A 27,184-nucleotide genomic window follows, 5' to 3' on the forward strand; every position below is an offset into this window, starting at 1 on the left:
GAAAGACACTATTACTGCAAATGGTGGCTTGGGTGTGGCTTGAAGTTGAAAGACACTATTACTGCAGATGGTGGCTTGGGTGCAATGGCTTGAAGTTAAAATGCACTACTTACTGCAAATGGTGGCTTGGGTGCTTTGGCTTTAAGTTGAAAGGCACTGCAAATGGTGGCATGAAGTTGAAAGGCACGACTTACTGCAAGTGGTGGCTTGGGAGCTTTGGCTTGAAGTAGAAAAGGCAATATTACTGCAAATTGTGGCTTGAAGTTGAAAGGCACTACTTACTGCAAATGGTGGCTTGGGTGCATTGGCTTGAAGTTGAAAGGCACTATTTACTGCTAATGGTAGCATGAAGTTGAAAGGCACTACTTACTGCAAATGGCGGCTTGGGAGCTTTGAAGTTGAAAGGCACTACTTCCTGCAAATGGTCGCTTGGGTGTGGCTTGAAGTTGAAAGATACCACTTACTGCAACTTGTGGCATGAAGTTGAAAGGCACTACTTACTACAAATGGTGGCTTGGGTGCTTTGGCTTGAAGTTAAAAGGCACTACTGTATATGCACTTACTTCCTGTTTGCCCTGTATATTGATTTTAGATAAAACGCTACCACTCACAGCTGTGATTTTTGGCCATCTTACTCAGTCCCCCTCCATTGAGCAGATGCAGAGAATTCTTCCCATGAATGAAAAATAAAAGTGTTAGTAGTTTTTAAAAAAATGTTGAGAATCTCTCTCCTGTCAATCACTCCATGAAAGCCACACCTTTTCCGGTGGGGGGGGGGGGGGGGGGGGGAATGCACTTGAATTTGGTGGCCTTATACCCTGCTTGAAATAGAATTTCAAGGATTAGCCGTGAGTCAACTACCAGCCCACCAGCCGTGAGTGAGTTGCCAGCACAACAGGCTTGATTGACTGAGATGCCAGCCCAAGAATCCATTTGCCGCACAATTTGCATACTAGCCCTCTGGAAACCAGTCCCTTCAGCCCATAAAACCCATACTAGCACTCCAGAAAGCCCTCCCCCCCCCCCCCCCCCCCCCCCCCAACTGGCCACCAATATTAGAATTGGTGGAGAGGTGGAATATTGCGTTGGATGACCAGCCCTCCTGTGTGATGCTGGGACCCAACGGGTCCCACTTAGTCTAGTATACTTACTAAAAGTCTGATCTTGTACATGTGTATATATGTGTGTGTGTGTATATGTGGTTGTCTTTACATCTTTGCAAAAACACTACGTGGTAATGATAATATTTTTACATATTCCGATTGACATATTTCCCCTCGAGGCCAGGATCACCTTTTCTGAACATTTAATGCTTTATTTTTCAACTTATTACTGATTAAAAGTTAGTAAGGTTTAAAAACATCAAAAGACCTTGAATTTAAAAACGCCCACCCCCCAGGTTATTCACACTCCCCCCCGATTATTCTCTCCCCTCTCTACCCCGTCCCCCTCCCTCTCTACCCCCCTCCCTCTCTACCCCCTCCCCAATACCCCGTCCCCTTCCCCTCTCTACCCTCCTCTCTCTCGACCCCCCCTCCCTTTCTACCGCCCCTCCGTCCTACCCTCCCTCCCTCTCTACCCCCCTCGTCTCTGCCCCCTCCCTCTCTGCCCCCTCCCTCTCTGTCCCATCTCCCTCTCTGCCCCCTCGCTCTCTACCCCGTCCCTCTCTGCTCCCTCTCCTCTCTGCCCCCTCCCTCTCTCTACCACCACTACCTCTCTACCCCCCTCACCTTCTCTGCCCCCCCCCCCCCCCCCCCCCCCCCCTCTCTCTCTCTCTCTAGCCATGCCTGCGCAGTTGGGGGCTATGAGTGGGTGGATAGGGCGAGGGATAATTAATAATATTAATATAATATCAAGGCGGGGTCAGTGTGTGTGGGGTGGTTAGTGTGTGTGTGTGTGTGACGCTGCAGGCCGCCCCCCAACCCCGCAACCATGTATTAAGGGGACGGAACCCAACGGGCCCCACTTGGTCTAGTATAACTCTAAAACTCTCATCTTGTACGTGTGTATATGTGTGTGTCTTTACATCTTTGCAAAAACACTACGCGGTAACGATAACATTTTTACATATTCGGATTCACATTTTTCCCCTCTTGGTAGAGATTACCTTCACTGAACCTTTTATGCTTTATTTCTCGACTTATTTCAGAGAAAATTAGTGCGACCATGCAGCGAAGTAATGTTTCTGAGGAGCTATGATGGCACAACAAATAGGTTGCGGCATGAGATTCTCTCTGCACAGGAAGTGCGGGACCGCAGCTCAAAAAGGCAGCAAACACACCCCCCCCCCCCCCCCCCCCCCCAGGTTATTCACACCCCCCCGACCCCCCCTCTCCCCCCAGGTTATTCACATCTCCCCCAGTTATTCACACTCTCCCCCCCCCCCCCCCCCCCCCCCCCCCCCCCCCCCCGAGTTATTCACAACACCCCCGCACCACCCCCAGGTTATTCACACCCCCTGCACCTTCACCCCCCCCCCCTTGGTTTATTCACCCCACACCCCCCCCCCCGGTTATTCACGCTCTCCCCCTGGTTATTCACACGCGCTCCCCCCTGGTTTATTCACACCCCCCCCCCCCCCCCCCCCCCCCCCCCCCCCCCCCCCCCCTGGGTTATTACGAAATCCCACTCCTCCTCGGGTTATCCACACCCCCACACCCTCCCCGCCTCAAAAAGGCAGCCAACCCCCCCCTCCCTCTCTACCCCCTCCCCCTCACTCTCTACCCCCACCCTCTCTACCCCTCCTCCCTCTCAGCCTCTTAGCCCCCCATCCTCTCTGCTCCCTGTCCCTCTCTGCCACCACTCCCTCTCTACCTCCTCCCTCTCTAGCCACGCCTGCGCAGTCAGGGGCTATGTGTGAATGGATAGGGCAGCGGATGGGGAAAAGGAGTGAATTAATAATATTAATAAAATATCGTGTGTGTGTGTGTGTGTGTGTGTGTGTGTGTGTGTGTGTGGCCGCAGGCCACCCCCCCCAACGGGTCCCCCTCGGTCTAGTACTTGTTAAAAGTCTGACCTTGTATTTGTGTGTATGTGGTTGACTTTACATCTTAGCAAAAACACTACGTGGTAACGATTACATTTTTACATATTCCAATTGACATTTTTCCCCTTGGGGCTGAGAACACTTTCACTGAACATTTTATGCTTTATTTCTCGACTTATTACTGATTAAAAGTAAATGCGCTTAAAAACATCAAAAAACATTGAATTTAAAACGACCAGCTTTCATTGATGACGTCACAATGGCTTGGCTAGCAGTGAGCAGCTTCACTGAAGATTTCATTCTATATTTCACGTTATTCGCGATTAAAACTTTAAAAATGCCAACTTTCACAAGATTTTTACGTACACTGATTCACATTTTCCCCTCTAGGCAGAGATCACCATCACTGAGCAATTTATGCTTTATTTCTCGACATTATTGATTAATGTTTAAAAAAAATCAAAATACTTTGAATTTAAAATGACCAATTTCAACTGATGACGTCACAATAGCTCAGCTAACAGTGATCAGCTTCACTTGCGTTCAGGAACGGCTTGAGTTAGCGGACCACGCCTCCCGTGGTAGTTACGCATAGGGAACGGGTGCGTTTGGGGAGCTGCATTTGGTCTAGATACATATAAAAACTATATACAGGTAAACTATTAAGATTCAAGATTCAATTTAATTGTCACATGTACCAGTTAAGGTACAGTGAAATTTGAGTTACTATACACCCATACTAAAAAAGCAAAAATACACACAGCACATTGAATAAATTTTAACATAAACATCCACCACAATGGAATCAACATTCCTCACTGTGATGGAAGGCAATAAAGTTCAATGTTCACCCATGGTCGGGGCCTTGAACCATCCGCACTTGCTGTTGCCGACGGTCCGCTGTTCAAGCCGTCTCGTCGGGATGATCGAAACTCCGTCGGTGGGACGGATTGGAACATGGAGCTCCCGAGTCAGCCGCTTCTTACCGAAGACCGCTGCTTCATGGTGTTAAAGTCCAGAGGCCCCGCGGTCGGACCTCCAACACTGGCGATCCTCGGCAAAAGATCCCAGGCCCCGTATTGGTAAATCTGCGCCGCATCCACGCTTGAATCTCTGGGCCGGTCTACAGAAAAGGCCGCACCACTCCATGTTGTAGGCCGCGGGGGGGGGGGGGGGGGGGGATGCGACACGGAGAAAAATCACATTGCCGGCGAGGTAAGTGACTGGAAAAAGTTTCCCCCGATCCCCACACCCCCCACACCCCCAACATTAAACATACCAAGAGACATTAAAACAAACATTCAAGACACACTTAAAATAATAAAAATAGAGAAGGGACAAGACAGACTGCTGGCGAGGCGGCCATTACGGGCGCCACCCGGTGGTGAAATGTAATTTCAAACCATGTACTACAATTGTAGACCACTGTATTAATGTATTGTGTCAAGTTTCCTTGGGATGAAAATTCAGTGTGTATAGCATCACAAAAGTAGTTAAAAAATGGAGCAAAAACCCAATTTCTAATCTTCCTTGACATAAGTGGAGGGAAATTGAAGCTGTGTGCAAAATATGCTGCGGTTTCTCAGTAGAAATAAAGATACATTTAAATCCCTTCTCAGCCATGGCATTCTTCAGCTCATAAAAAATGTCATGCATCAAGCACGAGATATGATGACTTGCTTTCTTGGTTGTAATTATTTAAGTCCTGCCAGAAACACACCTACATCAACATAAAATGATTGCAAGGGATGCATCAGCTGTGGCCAACTCCAATTGCACATATCCCATATTGAGTGGATCACTTTCTCCTAATGATGTTACTCATATGTCACATCGTAGGTAATTTTTAAAGGAGGTAAACTGAATGCAGTTCCCTTACGGTCACTTACTAGATGGAAATCATTATACCTTGCCATAATTAACTATCACTAACTTGGGATGTAGATAGCACATCAAGAATATTTTTGAAACTCATAGTTCATTCACTAAAACTTAATTCTACTTTTATATTTCAATAATTTAACCAGCAATCATTGTACCTTGTGGCGTAATAATGCATATGCTGCTAGGTGTGTACAAAAGTATAAAACCAACAAGAGTTAGAGGTCATTTGAGACCTGTTCTCCATTACAACAGTAACTGTTCTAAAATATATTTAAACATTTTGGAGTTCTTTGGGATCTCCTGAGTTATTGAAAGGTGTTATGTTAATACAAATCTTTCTTTTCAATGCTAGCATTTATATCAAAAAGACTGGAATACAAAAACAGAAATGTAATGCTGAGGCTCTATAAGGCACTGGTCAGGCCGCATTTGGAGTATTGCGAGCAGATTTGGGTCTCATATCTGAGGAAGGATGTGCTGGCTCTGGAGAGAGTTCAGAGGAGGTTTACAAGAATGATTCCAGGAATGAGTGTGTTAACATATGATAAGCGTTTGACAGCACTAGACCCCTACTCGCTGGAGTTTAGAAGGTTAAGGGGGGACCTCATTGAAACTTACACAATAATGAAAGGTATAGATAGAGTGGATGTGGAAAGGATGTTTTCACTGGTAGGAGAGTCTAGGACCAGAGGTCATAGCTTCAGAATTAAAGGGTGCTCTTTTAGAAAGGAGGTGAGGAGGAACTTCTTTAGTCAGAGGGTAGTTAATCTGTGGAACTCTGCCACAGAGGGCTGTGGAGGCTAAGTCAGTGGATATTTTTAAGGCAGAGATAGACAAATTCTTGATTAGAATCGGTGTCAAGGGTTATGGAGAGAAGGCAGAAAAATGGGATTAGGAGGCAGAGATCAGCCATGATTGAATGGCAGAGTAGACTCAATGGACCGAATGGCCTAATTCTACTCCTATAATTTGTGAACTTTTAATTTTAGTTGTGCCAATCTTGGCAATGTGTTACATAGAGACTTGAGGACCTGAGAAGCAGATGGCCCAAAGCATTAAAATAACGTAATTGGTCATTTTTAAAGGAGGGAAGCTGAATACATCGTAAAAGAGTACAGTAACCCCTTGTTTATATGGACCTCTTTGTAACAGATTGTCATGAGCTTATTCCCTACTAACTTGCTTATCTACTTCTATGACACGATCCTATTTGTCTTTTAGAGAGAAGATGAGGAGAAATGTATTTAGTTAGAGTGTGGGGAATCTTTGGAATTCTTTGCCACTGCAGGCTGCAGAGGCCATCAGGGGATAATTTTAAGGCAGAGATAGATAGATTTTTGATTAGTACAGGTTATGGGAAGGCAGGAGAATGGGGTTAGGAGGAAGAGATAGATCATCCATGATTGAATGGTGGAGTAGACTTGATGGGCCAAATGGCCTAATTCTACTCCTATTCCTGATGACATGACAATTCTGAGGATATGACCTCTAGTCCAAGCCTCTCTCACTAATGGAAACATCTTTCATTCTTCATCTTTCTACTTCCCTTTCGTTCATTTTTTTTTAAAAAGGCACCTCTGTAAGTGCAGTCCTTGCTCGCACTAAATGTTATTGTTGGAATGCCATAGATTACATTTGGTTATGGCGGATAATCAGTAATAATGGACACTATGATGTGCTTTAACGAGGGTTTACTGTAGTGCTTTCCATGGTAATGAGAAGAAAGAAAATTCCCAAGGTCATGATCGAACATAGCTCGCTGTAGCTGTAAAGCAGCAGCTAACAGCTGTGCCACCTGCTGGTTGTCACTGTTCACCATTAAAAAAATGCTTGTGACACGTTTGCAGCAATTGCAGCTTTCAAGTATTGTCTTTGGTGTGTACATTTGTTAGATGTACAATTTCACAAATGAAGAAGGGGGAGGAGGAATGGATGAGAACAAGAGGAGAATAACATATGGGATTAACGCTGGATTAGTGTAGAATGGGTGGACGATGATCAGCATGCACGTGATGGGCCAAAGGGCCCGTTTCTGTGCTGTGTCTCCACTATACCCATTGCTTTCAGTCATCAAAATTATTTCTCACTTACCTTGCGACATAGTACAGCACAAGAATAGGCCCTTCATCCCCAATGTCTGTGCTGAACATGAAACCTTGTTTTGGAATCACTGCCTCGGCAGTCAGGTACAATTGGATGGTTTGCATAATGTTCACTGTGTGTCTCGTTCTCCTTGTTGTCAAGAACCCACATACGCACACAATCCTGATTTCCGTAGATGCTAGATCAGGCTGATTCAAACCTGATTGATTAATTGACAATGTGGAAACAGGCCCTTTGGTCCACAGAGTCCATGCCGACCTTCGATCACGGGTTCACACAAGTGCTATGTTATCCCAATTTTGCATGCACTCCCTACACACTGGGGGCAATTTATAGAGGCCAATTAACCCGCAAACTTGCATGTCTTTGGCAGGTGGGTGAAAACAGGAACACCCAGATGAAACATGTGCAGGAGCTCTTCCATCTGCGTCACTGTGTCACCCCTGGTGTTCCACCACCATTGCAGAACCAGCCAGCGTTAGGACCAGTGAACAGCAGGTGGAGTGGAACAAGAGGTCAGATCACTTTCACTATTGTAACTGGGCTCGCCTCTACTTCCATGTTTGAATCAGGCCTGCAGTCTTTATTAGCGCTTGGAAACTTACTGCTGCTCAATGCTAATGCTCTGAGGGATTGGGCTGGTTATTTTACAATTAATATAACAGTTGATGATCTTAAATAGATTTCACAATTATTATGAAATGAAACAATCTGTCTCAATAACTATTTTCTTATTATTATGGTTATTGAGACAGATTGTGCGTATTCACTCTTAAGTATTCGTAAAGAAACAAATACTAATAGAAGCATGACACAGACTTTAGGTACATTGTTTATTGCTGTTACGTAGACTTGCGATGAAGAACCTTGTAGTGAACAAAGATTTAATCTGAAAGCCAACATGTTCTACTATTTTGTGCTGTAACGACACCTGGAGATAGTATTATTATTTAAAACAAGTACAGTATTTGCCTAAAATCCACATATTATGTTAAAAGTAATTTATCATCTGAATTTAACATGTCTACAGGCTTAATAATCTTTCATTATTTCATAATAAGTGTTATAATCACATTCAGAGGGCGGTGCAGGCTGGTTCGCTGGATACTTTCAAGACAGAGCTAGATAGGGCTCTTAAAGATAGCGGAGTCAGAGGATATGGGGAGAAGGCAGGAACGGCGTACTGATTGTGGATGATCAGCCATGATGACATTGAATGGCGGTTCTGGCTCGAAGGGCCGAATGGCCTACTCCTGCACTTATTGTCTATTGTCTATTGTCTTGAGGAAGAAGGTCAGAGTGCATAGGAACACAAATTTTACAGTATTGGAGGCAATAGTGGTGAAGAGTGGGCCTTGCATATATCATCGGTTTATTCTACTGAAGCCTGTATAAAATCTTGGGGCATATGAGTAGCCCAATGCCATTCTGTGTGGGCAGTGATGGCACAAAGTGAAATTCCATGGGAATAGTTGCTGCTCCTCAAGCCAAGTGCAGGTTCTTTTACTAAACCTTGGGGACAAATTTGAGCTCACTCTTGGCATCTTGAAGCTGCTTGAGGTTGACGGTCGGTCCCGGTAATTTCACTGCTCCAGGCAACTCTTTCTTCTCATCTGATTTATTGCATGTCCCCTGTATTAAACAAAATCAATTACCAATCACCAGAAAGGAATAAGACTTTTTCCTCACACATTGGCCACTCTCGTGGCCAGAAGATAATGTGGGCTCATTGGTAGCATTGTTACAGTCGAATGAAAGGGATGGGAGTTAGCAGTTGGCAACCTGGAGAGGTGTGAGCCATGAATGAAACCATGGAACCTTTCCTTCTGGTCGGAAGGCCGTGGCGTCAAATCTGCCCCAGAGACACAGGTTTTGAGTACAAAATCTACACTTTTGTGGCAAGTCTGCTTTGTTAAAAAATATCTGGTGCTTTCATTGAAACAATGTCCCTCAGCAGTATTTTAAAACAGAGAAAGTGAGTTTTCCCAAATGATATGGTCAATTCTTATTCCTTGCCTAACATCCTAACATTTGTGGATGACACAAAGCTGGGTGGCAGTGTGAGCTGCGTGGAGGATGCCATGAGGCTGCAGGGTGACTTGGATAGGTTGGGTGAGTGGGCAGATGCATGGCAGATACTGTATGATGAGGATAAATGTGAGGTTATCCACTTTGGTGACAAGAACAAGAAGGCAGATTATTATCTGAATGGTGTCAGATTAAGAAAAGGGGAGGTGCAACGAGACCTGGGAGTCTTACTGAAAGTAAGCATACAGGCACAACAGGCAGTGAAGATAGTAAATGGCAAGTTGGCCTTCATAGCGAGAGGATTTGAGTATTGGAGCAAGGAAGTGCAACTGCAGGTGAGACTGGAATATTGGAATATTGTGTGCGGTTTTGGTCTCCTAATTTGAGGAAGGACATTCTTGCTATTGAGGGAGTGCAGCATGGCTTCACCAAGTTAACTCCCGGGATGGTGGGACTGACATATGATGGAAGAATGGATCGACTGGGCTTATACTCACTGGAATTTAGGATGAGAGGGAATCTTATAGAAACTTACAAAATTCTTAAGGGATTGGACAGGCTAGATGCAGGAAAAATGTTCCTGATATTGGGAGAGCCGAGAGCCAGGGGTCACAGTTTAAGAATAAGGGGTAAGCCATTTAGGACTGAGATGAGGAAAAACTTTTTCACCCAGCGAGTTCTGAATCTGTGGAATTCTCTGCCACAGAAGGCAGTGGAGGCCAATTCACCGGATGTATTCAAGAGAGAGTTGGATAAGGCCCTTAGGGCTAACAGAAACAAGGGTTATGGGGAGAAAGCAGGAACGGGGTACTGATTCTGGATGATCAATAATGTTTTATTATTAATGTTTAATGTTTTATGTATCATTCTTAACAGTCACTGCATGTCATGTTGTCACCTGCAGGCGGAGCACCAAGGCAAATTCCTTGTATGTGAATAGGCCAATAAACATTCATTCATTCATCATTTTTGAATGGTGCTGCTGGCTCGAAGGGCCGAATGGCCTACTCCTGTACCTATTTTCTATGTTTCTATCCGGTTATTTAAATGCTGTTTGTTGGGACCTGCTCTGGGCAAATTAGTTGCTGTATTTCCCTTATTACAATAGTGACTGCTCTTAAAAATTACTGTTCCTCCTTAATTTTAGAGCACCTTCGACCTTCATTGGTTTGATTTAGTTTAGTTTAGATATACAGCACGGAAACGGCCCTTCGAGTCCGCAACGACCTGTGATCCTCGCACATTAACACTATTCTACACACACTAGGGACAATTTACAATTTTTCAAGTCAATTAACCTACAAACCTGTACATCGTTGGAGTGTGGCAGGAAGCCGGAGTTCCCGGGGAAACATAGAAACATTAGGTGCAGGAGTAGGCCATTCGGCCCTTCGAGCCTGCACCGCCATTCAATATGATCATGGCTGATCATCCAACTCAGTATCCCGTACCTGCCTTCTCTCCATACCCTCTGATCCCCTTAGCCACAAGGGCCACATCTAACTCCCTCTTAAATGTAGCCAATGAACTGGCCTCGACTACCCTCTGTGGCAGAGAGTTCCAGAGATTCACCACTCTCTGCGTGAAAAAAAGTTCTTCTCATCTCGGTTTTAAAGGATTTCCCCCTTATCCTTAAGCTGTGACCCCTTGTCCTGGACTTCCCTAACATCGGGAACAATCTTCCTGCATCTAGCCTGTCCAACCCCATAAGAATTTTGTAAGTTTCTATAAGATCCCCTCTCAATCTCCTAAATTCTAGAGAGTATAAACCAAGTCCATCCAGTCTTTCTTCATAAGACAGTCCTGACATCCCAGGAATCAGTCTGGTGAACCTTCTCTGCACTCCCTCTATGGCAATAATGCCCTTCCTCAGATTTGGAGACCAAAACTGTACGCAATACTCCAGGTGTGGTCTCACCAAGACCCTGTACAACTGCAGTAGAACCTCCCTGCTCCTATACTCAAATCATTTTGCTATGAAAGCTAACATACCATTCGCTTTATTCACTGCCTGCTGCACCTGCATGCCTACTTTCAATGACTGGTGTACCATGACACCCAGGTCTCGCTGCATCTCCCCTTTTCCTAGTCGGCCACCATTTAGATAATAGTCTGAAAACCCACGTGGTCACAGGGGGAATGTACAAACCGTCCAGACAGCACCCATAGTCAGGATTGAACCCGGGTCTCTGGCGCTGAAAGGCAGCAACGGTACTGCTGCGCCACCAGATATTATCTGGACATTCAGAAAAGCACTTCATAAATTAAAATCTTCACAAACTTAGAGTGCAAGTGCCTCGTACATAAAGGACAGTTCATTCTGTAACTTGTTGCATGGTCTTATTCAAATGCATAACGGTATTACTTATCAAGAGGTTGATGTTTCCACCCTATCCCCACAAAGATCTTAAAAGTCTTGAATAAATGTTAAATTCATACAACCCAGCTATGGACAGGGGAGGCATGCAACTGAGGTTCTTTAGACCTGCTGAATTATAGAGCAAAATTAAAATGTTGTCATATTTTAATTTGCTGAAACGAGACTGGTGCTGCAGTACAGCGATATATATTACTGTAATATTAATCCAGAGACTAGGCCTGATAATGTGGAGACATTAATTCACGTCCGTCAACACCAACTGGGGAATTTCATGAACATGGAATACAAAGCTGGTTAGGATTTGTAATGGGGATCATGGAACTACTAGCTGGTTAATACAATTCCACCTGTGTCGCTGATACCTTGTAAGGAAGGAAATCAGCTGTCCTCACCTGATTTGGCCATGCAGACTGATGATCAATTTCCAACTATTTATCATTGTTAGACCAAAATATATGAGAGAACTCTCCCTAATAGTACTGTGGGTGAACAATATCCAATAGTACAAGATGGTGAATCATTCACCACCATCTTTTTAAGAGCAATTTGAAAATGCATAACTGGTCAGCGATCTCTACGTCCCATGAATGAATAAGTAAAGGAAAATGGTGGTATTGTTTCTGTAAATGGGGCTAATTCTGGCAAGTGCCATAAACGCACCAATTCTTTCAAACCTGGTTATGAATGTGAAACAGATGCCTCACTTCTACTTGCAGAATTGAGTCATTTAGTCTTACAGTACAGCGTGGAAACAGGCACTTTGGCCCACATTGCTCACACCGGCCAACATCTCCCATTACACTAGTCCCATATCCCTCAAAACCTGATCTTTCCATGTACCTGTCTGAATGTTTCTTACACCTTGCAGTAATATCTGCTTCAACTCCCTCCAGCACATCCGATATACCCACCACCCTTTATGCGGTATGGTGGCACAGCAATAGATTTCCTGCCATACAGCGTCAGAGATCCAGGTTCGATCCTGACTACGGCGCTGTCTGTACGGAGTTTGTGCGTTCTCCCTGAAACCCGTGGGTTTTGTCCAGGAGCTCCGATTTCCTCCCACACTCCAAAGACATACAGGTTTGTAGGTTAATGGGCTTGGTATAAATGTAAATTGTTCATAGTGTGTGTAGAATAATGTTAGTGTGCGGGGATCACTGATCGGTGGGCCGAAGGGCTTGTTTCCACACTGTATCTCCAAACTAAACTAAGGGAGACCTGGCGTGGGGGAAGGGGGGTGCCAAGTACAAAGGGGGGTCCGAGTGGGGGGACGGGGAGGGGACGAAGAAGGGATGTACTTTTTGTAACATTGTCGCCGCCTTTGTGGTGACTCTTGTGTACTTTCTATGCAAAAACAAAGGATTTCGCTGCACCTAGCTAGGTACAAGTGACAGAGTATCATCATCCTCATCACTCTTTCCGCTTGACAACATATTTCCTATAACATGGTGAAGAGTATTCTTTAGTATTTACTTTAGTTTTAGAGAAACGACAAGGAAACCTTCAGCCCACTGAGTTCAAGCCGGCCATCGATCACCCATTCACACTAGTCCCGTTATCCCACTTTCTTATCCACTACCTACACTGCCTACACCTTGAAACTCACATGACTTTGGGATGTGAGGAAACTGGAGCACCCAAAGATCAAAGAAAGAGCATGTAAACTTCACACAGACAGCACCCAAGGTCAGGATGGAACCCAGATCTCTGGTGTTGTGAGACAGCAGCTCTAAAAGCTGTTGGTATTCTGTCAGGTGGCCTGAGTAATATTTAACACTCTACCAACATCACTGTCCATGGATGTTGTAAAGCTATACATCGTGGCCACAGGCCTATTGGCCCTAGTTGTCCATGCCTGACGTTACCTAAACAAACTAGTCTTACTTTCCTCACCTGGTGCATATGCATCCAAATTTTTCCTATCCATGTACCCATGTACACTATTTTCTTTCACAATAGACAATAGGTGCAGGATTAGGCCATTCGGCCCTTCGAGCCAGCACCACCATCTATATTACTAAAACGCTGATCTTGACCACTTCCTGTTGGTCTGTATATTGATTTTAGAAAAAACACTGCCACTTACGGCAGTGATTTTTGACCATCTTACTCAGAGTCCCCTCCGCTGTGCAGGACAAGAGGATTTTTCCCATCGATGAAAAATAAAAGAGTTATTAGTGTTTAAAAAATGTTGTGATTCTCTCTCCTGAAGGCCACGCCCCTTCCGGAGGGACTATAAAACCCAGAAGTGTTGAGTGCCTCAGTCAGTCTCTGCAAGATGCGGGAGCGAGAGGGTCACGTCTCTCTGTCTGAGCTGTGAATAACACTGAACACATGTGTACTAAACTGTGAGTGTGGTTTTACTGACCTGTCAGTGTCCTTAATGTGGTTTGAAAATATAGTTTGGAAATGCTAAAGCTTGAAGTGGCATGAAACGGCACTTGAATTTGGTGGCCTTGCACCCTGCTTCAAGTGGCATGAAACTGCACTTGAATTTGGTGGTCTAGCACCCTGCTTGAAATGACACGAAACTGAACTTGAATTTGGTGGCCTTGCCTCCTGCTTGAAGTGGCATGAAACTGCACTTGAGTTTGGTGGCCTTGCACTCTGATTGAAGTGGTAGGAAACTGCGCTTGAGTTTGGTGACCCTGCACCCTGCTTGAATTGGTAGGAAACTGCACTTGAATTTGGTGGCCTTGCACCCTGCTTGAAATGGAATTTCAAGGAATAGCCATGATTCAACTGCCAGCCCACCAACCGTGAGTGAGCTGCCAGCACATCAGGCTTGAGTGACTGATCTGCCACCCCAGGAATCCATTTGGCCCACAATGTCCATACTAGCCCTCTGGAAACCAGTCCCTTCAGCCACAACACCCATACTAGTGGGCCATAAAGCCTCCCCCCACTATTGGAATTGGTGGAAAGGTGGAATATTGCGTTGGGGTACCAGCCCTCCCATGTAAACATGGGACCCAACGGGTCCCACTTAATCTAGTTCAATATGATCATGGCTGATCATCCACAATCAGTACCCTGTTCCTGCCTTCTCCCCATCTCCCCTGACTCCCCTATCTTTAAGAGTTCATTCAAGGTACACCCCACCCTCTGTGTGAATTAATTGTCCCTTAGGTCCCGTTTAAACCATTCCCTTCTCTCCTTAAACCTATGCCCTCTATTATTGAACTCCCCGACCTTGGGGGGATGACTGTGGTTGTTTCGAAACCTAACTTTATAAGGTTACCCTTGAGCCTCCTACACTCCGAGGGAAAATGATCAAGCCTATCCAGCCTCTCCCTATAACTAATTTGCTTGAGACCTGGTAACATCCACTTTGTTCACCTTTTCCACTTTAATGGCACCTTTCCCATGCCTGTACATAGTACTCCAACTGTGGCCTTACCAACATCACACACACCTGCAACACGATGTCCCAACTCTTGTACTCAATACCCTGACTGAACAGGGCAAACATCAAACCACACATTATCCACTTGCAAATCATGCCACTTGCATTTGCATCCAAATCATTGTGGACTCAGCACCAATCATTTGGTACAACATGGGTTACGGTGGACCCAGAATGAATAATCTATTGCAACATGTGTTACAGGCCTCCAGTTTGAATAACAAACCTCTTACACCCCCCCCTCAGTCTCCAACATTCAAGCCAATTCTAAGTCCAATAGGCTAGCCTATCTTGGATCTCACGTAACCGTTTACAAGGTTAATTCCAGGGATGGCGGGACTGTCATATGCTGAGAGAATGGAGCAGATGGGCTTGTACACTCTGGAGTTTAGAAGGATGAGAGGGAATCTTATTGAAGCATAGAAGATTGTTAAGGGTTTGGACACGCTGGAGGCAGGACACATGTTCCCGATGTTGGGGGAGTCCAGAACCAGGGGCCACAGTTTAAGAATAAGGGGTAAGCCATTTAACCATATAACAATTTAGAACGGAGACGAGGAAACACTTTTTCTCACAGAGAGTTGTGAGTGTGTGGAATTCTCTGCCTCAGAGGGCGGTAGAGGGCTTTCAAGAGAGAGCTGGATCGGGCTCTTAAACTTAGCGGAGTCGAGGGATATGGGGAAAAGGCAGGAACGGGCACTGATTGGGAATGATCAGCCATGATCACATTGAATGGCGGTGCTGGCTCGAAGGGCCGAATAGCCTACTCCTGCACCTATTGTCTATTGTAACCTAACCAGCTTATCATGAGGTACCTTGACTTGGTCATTTCAAAATTCTCAATCATCTTGGCAAGACACCATGTCGCACCCTCAATATGTTCTTGCCTTTGGCTCGGCATCTCCTCCAATAGCTTACCCACCACTGATATCGCTCTTGTGGAAAGTGCTGCACATTTTGTCAAATTATAACAATTGTCGGTGTCTAAGTGGGGTCCAGATACCCTGAAATACGCTGTGACCGCATTGCATCGCTGTAATTCACGTTCTCACTTACCTCGTCGGCATCTATTGTACATTCTTTTCTTTTGCTGGGATGTCCCGCTCCAGGCAGTAAGGCACCCATGGGTATGTTTATGTTGGCCTGCAATTATTTCAGACAAACCAACCAGTTAAGCATTCAACGGCAATCGTGACAGCCCGCCATACCCGCTGATAGGCTTCGGGTGTCACCGTGTCGCGTTGTTTCAGCAACTCTCTGCCAAGTTTTATCCGTCTCACCTGAATAGATTTGACGTTGGAACTTCGTTTGGACATTTTGTAGAGAGAGGCCTGATTTCCCGCTGGGAACGAGAAAAGACAATTAAATCCAAACATTCAGAATATAGGAGCCGTACGTTTAGAACTGGAACTGACAAAATTGCCGCAGCATTATAGGTGATCCGGCTGCAGATAATCTTTCAGTGTTCATTTCAGTGTTGCCTGGATACCTCTTGCAGAGACACAAGCTCTGAACATTTGATCCTCTGTTCAATGAGACCCAGATGAATCTTTAATAGACATCGAAATTATGTTCCCGATCCAATCCGCATTGTGCCGCGGAAAGAAATGGGCGTTCGTGGGTCGGACGGGAGGACACTTGAAGAAAGTTTAGGCTTATCCAAAACAATGACAGCAAGGAACGAGAACTGAAACGCAGAGGTCCCTCCCTCCTGGCGGCTGTGGAAGGCAGAGCGTTGAGCAGTACGCCAGTAGCTCTTTCAGAACTGGGAGAGTTTTAATAAATAGAAACGGAACAACACACATCCAATATCGGTCGGATGTCAGTAACTAATTTAGTCTCGAAAGTTTTAATAGACAGCAGTGTAACAAGCGGGCAGTTCACATTCAGCGATCTTTGGAGGTCAGTATTCAAGTGTCGGGCAGGCAGGCGAGGGGGCTAGTGTTGTGCTCACATGAAGCTGGTTGAAATTATTTCTTCCAAACATGGAAATAGGCTTTTTTTTTCAAGCACTACAAGCGGGGGCTAGCAACCATCGTGAAATGTTTTCAATTCATTACGCGAGATGAGGGTGTCGCTGCAAGGATAACTTTGCTGCCAAACTTCAGTGTGGTGCAGAAGGCCACGGTGTTGTGCGTACAAGTGTCCTAGTGTTAATACCCTGGACCATTGCAAGCCGCTGCGCCCACCAAACAGAGAGGTCGTGGAGAGGTATGTGTGTAGGAATAGAACCGCAGATGCTGGTTTACACCGAAGATGGTCACAACATGGGTTGAACACGTTAGAGGCAGGAAACATTTCTCCGATGTTGGGGGAGTCCAGAACCATGGGCCACAGTTTAAGAATAAGGAGTAAGCCATTTAGAACGGAAACGAGGAAACACTTTTTCCCCACAGAGAGTGGTGAGTCTGTGGAATTCTCTGCCTCAGAGGGCGGTGGAGGCGGGTTCTCTGGATACTTTCAAGAGAGAGCTAGATAGGGCTCTTAAAAATAGCGGAGTCAGGGGATATGGGTAGAAGGCAAGAACGAGGTACTGATTGGGGATGATCAGCCATGATCAAATCACATTGAATGGCGGTGCTGGCTCGAAGGGCCGAATGACCTACTCCTGCACCTATTGTCTATAACATGCTGGAGTCAGGCAGCATCTCTGGAGTGAAGGAATAGGGTGGCGTTTCGGGTCTTGACTTGTAGTGGAGTGGGCGATGCTCGCGAGAATCACATCCTCAGATGAAGTATTGGACTCCACCGTGGATTGCATCCGGATGATTCACTGTGTGTGAAGGCGGGCCAGGCTGTGGAAAGGTCACTCGGGTGTTTTGGGAGCGTCGCGTCAAAGCCATATGAGCGGGTTGAGCTGTCAGACAAGTCAGCCCAACAAAGTCACACCACGCCAGAGCTCCCGAGAGTGACTTTCCACAACAACCCCGGGCTTTCGCCCAATGTCCTTATCATTGTCCCCGTGTGTCGTTTGCCCGTTCTTACCCACCCGATCAACAAAACAGGACAACAGCCCGACTCGATCCCCTTTACATTCCATCAAATCCACTCAAAGATGCACCACTGACCCTCGGCCGCATAAGCAGCAGAATGTGTTGAAAAGTTTACAAAAACTGACCTTGTTGACAAGAGTGCAGGGTTTTGTTTTCAGCTTGTTATCCCGAACCAACAGGTGGAATGCTGGGCGCTGTTGAAGTTGGGGAGTAAAGACCCCGAGGTGTTATTGGACGGGCTCAAGGCGACTGGGAGCCGGGTGCTGTGCATCAGTCCGGCTTAGAAGCAACCAGCGAAGAGATAGATTCCTGACGCGGCTCGCAGTTGTTCCAACTAAAAATAGCGGCTGACGGGCAGAAGCTGCTTTTTCCATGTTAGTATCTGCCCTTTTAACTGGGAGGGTCAGCCGCCAATGGCTCGCACCCTCCCGAACCGGGGCACAGCGGGAACGAACTGCACTCTCTCGGACCCCGTCTATTTAACCTGGGGTATTCCGTAACAATTCCCGACTTTCCTTTCCAGCCTGACTTTATTTCACATCAGGAATGATTTGGACAACATGTATCCAAACATAACACATGTTTACATCTACACAAATATAAATTATGCGATTCCAACATAAAAAAACTATGGATCAGGTCATTCTAAAGACACGCGATCAAAAACTACAAGCGAAACATTTCTTGAATCGTTCATTCAACGATTCAGAAAGCGCTTAGCAAATATATCTCAACAGAATATTGTTCTGACCTAATGTCAAGGTTATCGTCATGACTGGCAAATGTAACCAGAGCTTCAGGAACCTATATGTGCAACCTAAGCTAACTTTGAGTGAAAGACGCCCTCAAATTATTGACACATTACCGCATTTGAAGCGGGGCGTCAGGTTTACTAAATCATCAAGTTATACAGCTGTAATTTAGACAAGTAGCCTTGTAATGACATGTAATTCATGAAATTATATTCGCACAATGCAAAGAACTTAATCAGAACTCAAATGAGTAAATACACAATTCTGCTTATACATATTTTTTCTTAAAATATGAATCACTTGCAGATAAGAAAAAAAAATCACTTTTCATAATTAGTATTTGGAATTTGGACCCCACATATTTGCTGATTGGAGATTTCATTTTGTAAGCAGTTTTAATTCCCCAATCAGTGAATTCATGCCTTCAGTGCTATCATCAAAGATAATAACTTGTCATCTCCAGACTGTCATTTTCAGAAGGAGTAAATAGCAATTAGATTGATTAATTTAGTTCCTTAACTAAATGATTAACATTCCACTGGCAACGAATTTCCAAAATGGAAAGGATTCTGGAATATAGATCCAGGTGACATAGTGGCTGAATAGTTGGGATTGTTTCTTTACAGCTCCATGAACATGGGTTCAGTTCTAACCTTGAGTGCTAACTGCTTGGAGTTTGCATGTTCTCCCTGTGGCTGTGTGGATTTCTGCTACTTGTTCTAGATCTTTGCAACTCCCAAGGATGGGCTAACAGATTAATTGGTTATTAAGAATTATTGATAGTGACAAAATAATCAAAGGTGCAAGGGTATTTGATCACAGCATGGTTAAGATTGGAATACTAAAACAGGGATGTGATGCTGAGGCTTTATAAGGTACTGCTCAGATTGCATTTAGAGTATTGTGAGCAGTTTTGTGCCCCATATCTGAGGAAGGATGTGCTAGCGTTGGAGAGAGTCCAGAGAAGGTTTGCGAAAATTATCCCAGGAATGAGTGGGTTAACATATGATGAGCGTTTGATGGCACTGGTCCTGAACCTGCTGGAGCTTAGAAGGATGAGGTGACACCTCATTGAAACTTCCCAAAAAATGAAAGGCCTGGATAGTGTGGATGTGGGGAGGATGTTTCCACTAGTGGGACAGTCTAGGAGCAGAGGCCATGGCCTCAGAATAAATGAAGTACCATTTGAAAAGAGATGAGGAGGAATTTCTTTAGTCATCGGGTGGTGAATCTGTGGAATTCGTGGCCACAGACGTCTGTGGAGACCGTCAATTGAGGCGGAGATTGACAGATTCTTGATTAGTACGGGTGTCAGGGGTTATGTGGACAAGGCAGGAAAACGGGGTTGAGAGTGAAAGATATATTTCAGCCATGATTGAATGGCGGAGTAGACTTGATGAGCTGAATGGCCTAATTCTGCTCCTATAACTTATGAACATGGTTATAGCAGATAAGGAAGCCCGTTTAGGTCTTTGAATGCCTTCCCAATGAAAGACTGTACTGAACATCTGTATTAACTATGTGTATGAGTGGGATATAATTCTCCACCCTAGTCAGACCTTTGTCTCAGTGGACTCTCACACTGTGCCCAATATATGCTGTAAACTGGAAGCTTATCTTGTTGCAGCATTCTGGACTGAAATATTGGTATTAGTATAGGATGCACTAAGATGCACTGAGAAGCCTTTGTGTGTTATCTAATTAAATCGGATAATGTTATATATGAATCAAAGTATAATAGCCTGAAGAACAGTCTCGACCTGAAACGTCACCCATTCCGTCTATCCAGAGATGCTGCCTGTCCCGTTGAGTTACTCCAGCATTTTGTGTCAGCATTCAATATTTGGAAACATATGACCAGGGCTTTCACAATTACCTTTTTTTACATATCTCCGCCATCTAGGAGAAATTCCACCTGGACCAAGTGACTTATCAGGTTAGTGCACCTAACCTTTCATGCAACTCTTCCTGACCAATTTCTAGCCTGTCCAGAATTATCTTCCTTTGCTGGGATTGCACTTTCTTCCTTGGTAAAGACTGACGTAAAGTACTCAATTACTGTGCCATTCTCATTTTTCTGAAAGGCACAATCTGCTCAATCTTTCTTCAAAAGTAAATATATTAACAATCACAAGAATCAATCTTGTAAATCTCTGCAGAACTTCCAATGCAAATATATTATTCCTTAAATATGCAGATCAGATATGAACACAAGTTCCAGGAGTAGTTGCACCACCAACAACAAAGTTATATTAAACAAGCCTCCTCTGGAACACCACACCCCTTACTATACAAGTCAATACTCCATTTGCCCTTCGACTTACCGGCAGTAACTACACGCTATATTTTGTGAAACTGCAGATACTAGAAATCTAAAATTAAAACAGAAAATTCTCCAAAGACAAACAAGTTTGTACGTTAATTGGCTTGATATATTTGTAAATTGTCCTTAGTGTGTGTGGGATAGTGTAAGTGTGCGGGGATCGCTTGTTAGCATGGACTCGATGGGCCGAAGGGCTTATTTCCGCAATGTATTGCATAACTAAACTAAATAAACTAAACTAAAATTCTAGGAGCACTCAGCATCTCCGGCAGCATCTGTGGAAAGAGAAACAGAGTTAATGTATCAGGTCGAATATTTTTTTGGCAGAATTGTATCAATAGAGGCTCAGAAACAAGCCTTTTGGCCCAACCAATTGTCCAAACCAAGAAAGATGTCCTATCTATGCTAGCCCCGCCCACCCATGTTTGGCTCGTATCCCTCTAAATCTTTCATGTCCCTGTACCTGTCAAAATGTCTTCTAAATGTTGTTTTAGTACCTGCCACAACTATCTCCTCTGGCAGGTGGTGCCATATATGTACCATCCTCTGAGTGAAAAACTTGCACCTCAGGTTCCTATTAACTCTTTCCCCTCTTATCTTAAACCTATGTCCTATGGTTCTTGATTCCTCTACTCATTCACCCTATCTACTTGTTTTCAAGAGAGACGTAGATTTAGCTCTAATGGCTAATGGAATCAAGGGATATGGGGAAAAAGCAGGAACGGGGTACTGATTTTGGATGATCAGCCATGATCGTATTGAATGGCGGTGCTGATTCGAAGGACCGAGTGGCCTACTCCTGCACCTATTTTCTATGTTTCTATTTTCTATGTTTCTATTCGAACACAAACAACCTACAACTTCTGACACTCAATATCCTGACTGATGAAGGCCAAATTCTACACAGTACCCTTTGACTGATGAAAGCCAATGTTTCAAAAGCATTCTTGACTACCTTATCTACCTGTGACACCACTTTCAGTGAACTATGTACCTGCGCTCTAAGAGCCCATTGCTCTACAACACTTTCCAGAGCCCTGGTTTGACTTCCCAAAATGCAACAACTCACACCTCCCTGCATTGAACTCCATTAGCCATTCCTCAGCCCACTTGCCCAGATGGTCAAGAGCCTGCTCTAATTTTTGATAACCGTCTTTACTACCTATGTTACCACCCACTTTAGTGTCAACAAGTAGGAAAGCAGGCTAGTTTAATGTTGCAAAGAAGGTGGGAAGAAATATACTGAACAAAATGCAAGTCTCTGACAAGGAGAGGCCAGGGTTGTTGTGGTGATATCTGTCCATGGAGTCATCTGGTTGATAGATGGTGATACAAGGGACTGCAGATGCTGGAATCTTGAGCAAAAAAAAGAAATTGCTGGAGAAACTCAGCAGGTCTGGCTGTGTAGGGAATGGGTAGATGACATTTAATGTCGAGACCCTTTTTCAGACTGAGTTCCTCCAGCACTTTGTTTTTTGCTCATTATTAGAGGTATTGGTGAGTTTTACTGCAGATTTTCCATCACAGCTACTTCTTCAACTACTTTTGGAAGATTAACGGGCTATTGCGAGTTGCCTTTCAGTGTAGGTTTCAAAGATCAAAGGTTTCAAAGGTCTTTTATTGTCACGTGTATCAACTAAAGTACAGTGATATTCGAATGATCATACAGCCTTACTAAAAAAAGCAACAAAACACACAACTGCATGAAAGTTAACATAAACATCCACCACAGCTGATTACCCACATTCCTCGCTGTGATGGAAGGCAATCAAATCTAATCTTCCATCTTTATTCCTCCGCTGTCGGCGAGGTGATTGAAGCCCCCGCGTTGGGGTGGTCGAAGCCCCCGTGTTGATTGAAGCTCCCACGTCGGGGTGGTCGAAGCTCCTGCGTCTTGAAGCTTCCGGTCAGTCTCTGACCAGAGACCGCAAGCTCCGCGATGTTAAAATCCGCAGGCTCTCATGGTTGGAACTCCAAGGTTGATCCCCGACAGGGACCGCCAGCTCCATGATGTTAAGTCCTGCAGGCTCCCACAGTTGGAGCTCCCAAAGTTGGTCTTCAGCAAAGGCTGCCAGCTCCTCGATGTTAGGCCGCAGTGCAGACGGAGATACGATACGGAAAAAAATCGCATCTCCGTTGAGGTAAGAGATTTTTTTTTGTTTCCCTCATCCCCCCACATAAAACAAGCTAAAGAACACTAAAACATACATTTAACACATACTATAAAACAACAGAGAGGAAGGGACAGACAGACTGTTGGCGAGGCAGCCATTGCTGGCGCCACCCGGGAGATAGGTGTGGGTAAGAATCAAAGTAAGAAAATTGATGGGCATGTGGGGGATCAGCAAATAAAAAGAAAGGGGAATAGGGCTGGTCTTATGAGAGATGGCATGGACTGATGGGCTGAATGGCATATTTTCATGTAGTTGAGACGTAAACATACATGCACAGAAATCAGAGTAAGGTTTTGGCTTTTGAGTCTTTTTTACTATTCAGAATCTGAATAGTATCCTAATATCTAAGGATTTTCAAAAATATATTAATTAAAAAAAAGTGACGTGACCTAACATCATTTTTTAACAATCTGCATTGGCTGAAGTATTTCCTGGTTACTTTCCTGAACTGCCAGTTGTAATTATTGGACTAACTCCATTAATCGCAGTCATCCTAACCAAACAGAAATAGTTTCTGTCAATCTACCAGATCAGTTCTACTTAATATATTGAAGATTCTGTAACTTTAAAAAATCCAGGAAATAAATTTATAACTTGCAGTATCTTTGAACTCTTGAACCCAAGGTAGCATCCTACTAAATCTATTTTTTTACTTTCTTTTGGCCGGTGATTCCTCCCTGAGATGAAGTCCCACGTTCTCACAATGCTATCTAACCAAGGACCTGTAATTTGGTGTCTTAACTTCTTCCCCTTGTTCCCCAGACAGCTAGGTCAACATTCCATTAATGTGGATGGTTGGCTCTCCATCCCAACAAATTTAAAAAATGGTTGTAAGTATTTACAACATTTCCGTGTGCAGTACGCCATAGGACACTTGTTCCAAATTGCTACCTGCCAGTAAACCCGACTGTGTGTGCCCCACTGCTCAACCAATACCCAAGCCGGTCAAATATCTTGCCTTGGGCAATTCCATGGGCCTGGATGTGCATTATCAAGCTGTTTACTGGGAATTTCCAAAAACAACTGGTTCCTCGTGGAGTTAAGTGATGGATTGGGAAAGTTATGTTTTACCCAGAGCTTTCTCTGGGGAATCTGCCTGAAGAATTGCATTTGTATCAAATAGGGAGAATAACTATGAAGAAGAGTGCAGGAAGGAACTGCAGATGCTGATTTACACAGAAAACAAACACAAAATGCTAGAATAACTCAGCGGGTCAAGCAGCATCTCTGGAGAAAAGGAATAGATGATGTTTTGGGCCAAGATCCTTCCATCTTTAGTCTGAAGAAGGGGCTCGACAAAAACGTCACCTATTCCTTTTCTCCAGAGATGCTGCCTGACCCGCTGAGTTACTCCAGGATTTTGTGTCTAACTATGAGGAAGATAAGTATTCACTGTTTCTGATTTCACTTGGATATCTGTTCATTGGGATGTGGAAGCTGCCAATCCTGTCGATAACAGCCCCCCACTAATTGCTGCAGAGCCAGGTGCCAGTTAAAAGTTAAACGCACTGATTAAGACAGCTGATCTCCTTCACCAAGTCATTGATAAACCAGATGTTTATTTTTAAATAACAATATCCTGGAATATTTTTTGATTGTCAGTTCAGATTTTTATTCAATTACTAGAATTATCTTGCTCTCAAAGGAATTGAACCCTGGATCAATGGTCTAGAACTCTGGATTTTGAGTTGGTATTTTAACTACCATGCCTCTACATCCTTGTACTTTGATGAAATTCATTGTTTTTAAGTATTTTATTTTTTAATATATTTTTCTAAACATTAAAAAATCTTAGCCCAAACTTTATTTTAATGTTCTTGTAATAATAACACATATTCAAATGCTTGGCAGCTTTGCCAGGCTATGATTCAACCAACTGTCAACACATTTCAGAGGGACTGCCAACTAACAAAACATTGCACTGTTTGGGCCTCCCTGATCAGCTCAGAGTCAGTCTCTTTGTAGAATTCCTGCCAGGAGTGGCTGTTTCAAGTAAGAGTAAGTGTAGCAGGTAGGCAATATATAGGCATACACTACTGTAACAGTCCGTTACACCCACCAAGTGCTGTGAACTATCAAGCGCCTATTCGCACTAATGTCAATTTTATTCTCCGCTCATTCCCTTCATCTCTCTACAGATTCTTCCACTCATCTAAACACTATGGAAAACACAGAGAAGGAACAGTTAATCTACCAACCTGCGTGTCTTCCTCACAGACTTGGCTGAAGGTCATGATTGAACCTGAGTCACTGGCTGAGAGGCAGCAGCTCTACCCACTGCAACATTGTGCATCTTCCTGCAGATGACAAGCAACCTCTGGAGCACGAGCTTCAACTTAGTTAATAGAGTGTAATATGCAAATGAGTTAAATCCCTCATGGAATTCTATAAAACGAAATGGGACATCAAGTACCAGCATTAGTTCTTTTTTCAATTTTCACCTTTCTTTACATTGCTCAGACCTTAAAATATCCTTGTTCTCTACAAGGGTATTTTTCTTTTATTTTTACATTAAACTATGTAATTCAGAGTGTCTTTGTACTGCTGAGATATAATCAAATGATCCTGCCCGTTTATAGTCAGTGCTTTGGTCTGCTTGGTGAAGTAACTTAATCATAAACAAGTTATTTGCTGTGAAGTTTGAAGGATCACAGATGCCTTGAATACTCTGACTCACGAACATAATACATTAACATAAACTAACAGGCTTCCTTTTTCTTTTGTTAATACTTTTGACAATATGATATATAATGCCTGACATTTGCTGGGCATAAGACTACTTAACAAGTGGATAGCTTATGCTATTAGGTAATAGAAGGTTATACTGCAAGGACGAGGCTGGGGTGTGCAAAGGGAGAATGATTACAGTGGAGAAGGGACTGATAGAAGGGCACCGCGGCAGTAATGTAAATATTGCTTCAGCAGCATCTCGGGAGAGGGGGAGTGGATGACATTTCGGGTTCAGATCCTTCTTTAGACTAAAAGTCAGAGGGGGGGGGGGGGACTATAGACAGACACAAAATGCTGGAGTAACTCAGCTGGATGGGCAGCATCTCTGGAGAGAAGGAATGGATGATGTTTGGGGTCGAGACCCTTCTTCAGACTGGATGATTATGTTAAATTTTATGTTATGTGGCTGTGTGTTTTGATGCTTTTCACTTAGTATGGCTGCATGGTAACTCAAATTTCACTGTACCTTAATTGGTATATGTTACAATAAACTGAGTCGAGAGAGAGAGACACACACACAGTCCAATTGATTTCTGTATCATAAAAGTATCTCCACAATGGGTTGCCGTGGTGAAGGTATGGGTCGGCGGTGGCGGTATGGTCTAGAAGCCGCCGAGGAAGCTGTGTGGGCTGGCGGTGGAAGCAGTAGGCCCGGCCTGCAGCCTTCTGGGGAGGTATTGCGGGCCAAGGGTGGTGTTGGCAGCACAGCCTGGCAGTGAAAGTCGATAGGTCCTTCCACTTCTTCTTTCGTGTCCATCTTCCATGTTTCAAATATTGACATCGCTGTCGTCGTCCGTCCTGAAAAGGACGCAAGCTTCCGGCGACAATCAGTGGGAGCCATCATTTGTTGCAATAGATGATGGAGGTAGCAGAATTAGCTCGGGATACTTCCAGTTTCCAAACCCGCAACGTGGATGCTTCTGGTCCTTCCACTATAACCATTATGATCCGTTATAATGAGGTCCCTAATAATGAGGATTTACTGTAATAATACTCATACTGATCTATATGCAAAAGAACGTTTCATTGCCATCTCAGTATATGTGATGATAAAGTGTCATTGAATCACTGAAGAAGGATCTCGACCCGAATCGTCACCCATTCCTTCTCTCCAGAGATGCTGCCTGTCCCACTGAGTTACTCCAGCTTTTGTGTCTATCTGCTGCATCTGCAGTTCCTTCCTTCACAAATTATAGAACACCTTTTCTCTCTTAGGTTTGTTAAACACTATTCATTATCAGATGCATTCTATATCCTAAGGAGATATTTTTATGATGCAGCAATCAATTCAGAGACGACGTGGTGTTTATTACACATAAGTTTTGGGGGAAAGGGGCACAGGGCAATTTAATTGTGTGCTTTAGTTGTCCAGACTTTAAGACCCGGCCCCGCTGCTGAAGGTCCACCGCCGCCGCCCGGCCC

General features: G+C 44.2%; 1 protein-coding gene across 3 annotated transcripts; it reads right to left on the bottom strand.

Moving 5' to 3' along the window:
* Positions 1 to 7,787: 7,787 nt before the first annotated feature.
* On the bottom strand, positions 7,788 to 25,308 carry smpx (small muscle protein X-linked). Of its 3 annotated transcripts, none has more exons than XM_055644426.1 (4): positions 25,231 to 25,308; positions 16,071 to 16,132; positions 15,847 to 15,933; positions 7,788 to 8,605 (listed from the first exon to the last, which is right to left on the bottom strand). In XM_055644426.1, the coding sequence occupies exons 2-4, from the start codon at positions 16,104 to 16,106 to the stop codon at positions 8,480 to 8,482; spliced, it is 249 nt and encodes an 82-aa protein (XP_055500401.1). In that variant the 5' UTR covers positions 16,107 to 16,132; positions 25,231 to 25,308; the 3' UTR covers positions 7,788 to 8,479. The 3 variants fall into 3 exon arrangements, with proteins under 3 accessions (XP_055500401.1, XP_055500400.1, XP_055500399.1); XM_055644425.1 differs by lacking the exon at positions 25,231 to 25,308 and adding an exon at positions 17,909 to 18,225; XM_055644424.1 differs by lacking the exon at positions 25,231 to 25,308 and having other exon boundaries at positions 16,071 to 16,444.
* Between the last annotated feature and the right edge of the window lie 1,876 nt (positions 25,309 to 27,184).

This window comes from Leucoraja erinacea, chromosome 13 (assembly GCF_028641065.1).
Source record: "Leucoraja erinacea ecotype New England chromosome 13, Leri_hhj_1, whole genome shotgun sequence".
NCBI classification, from domain to species: Eukaryota; Metazoa; Chordata; class Chondrichthyes; order Rajiformes; family Rajidae; genus Leucoraja; species Leucoraja erinaceus.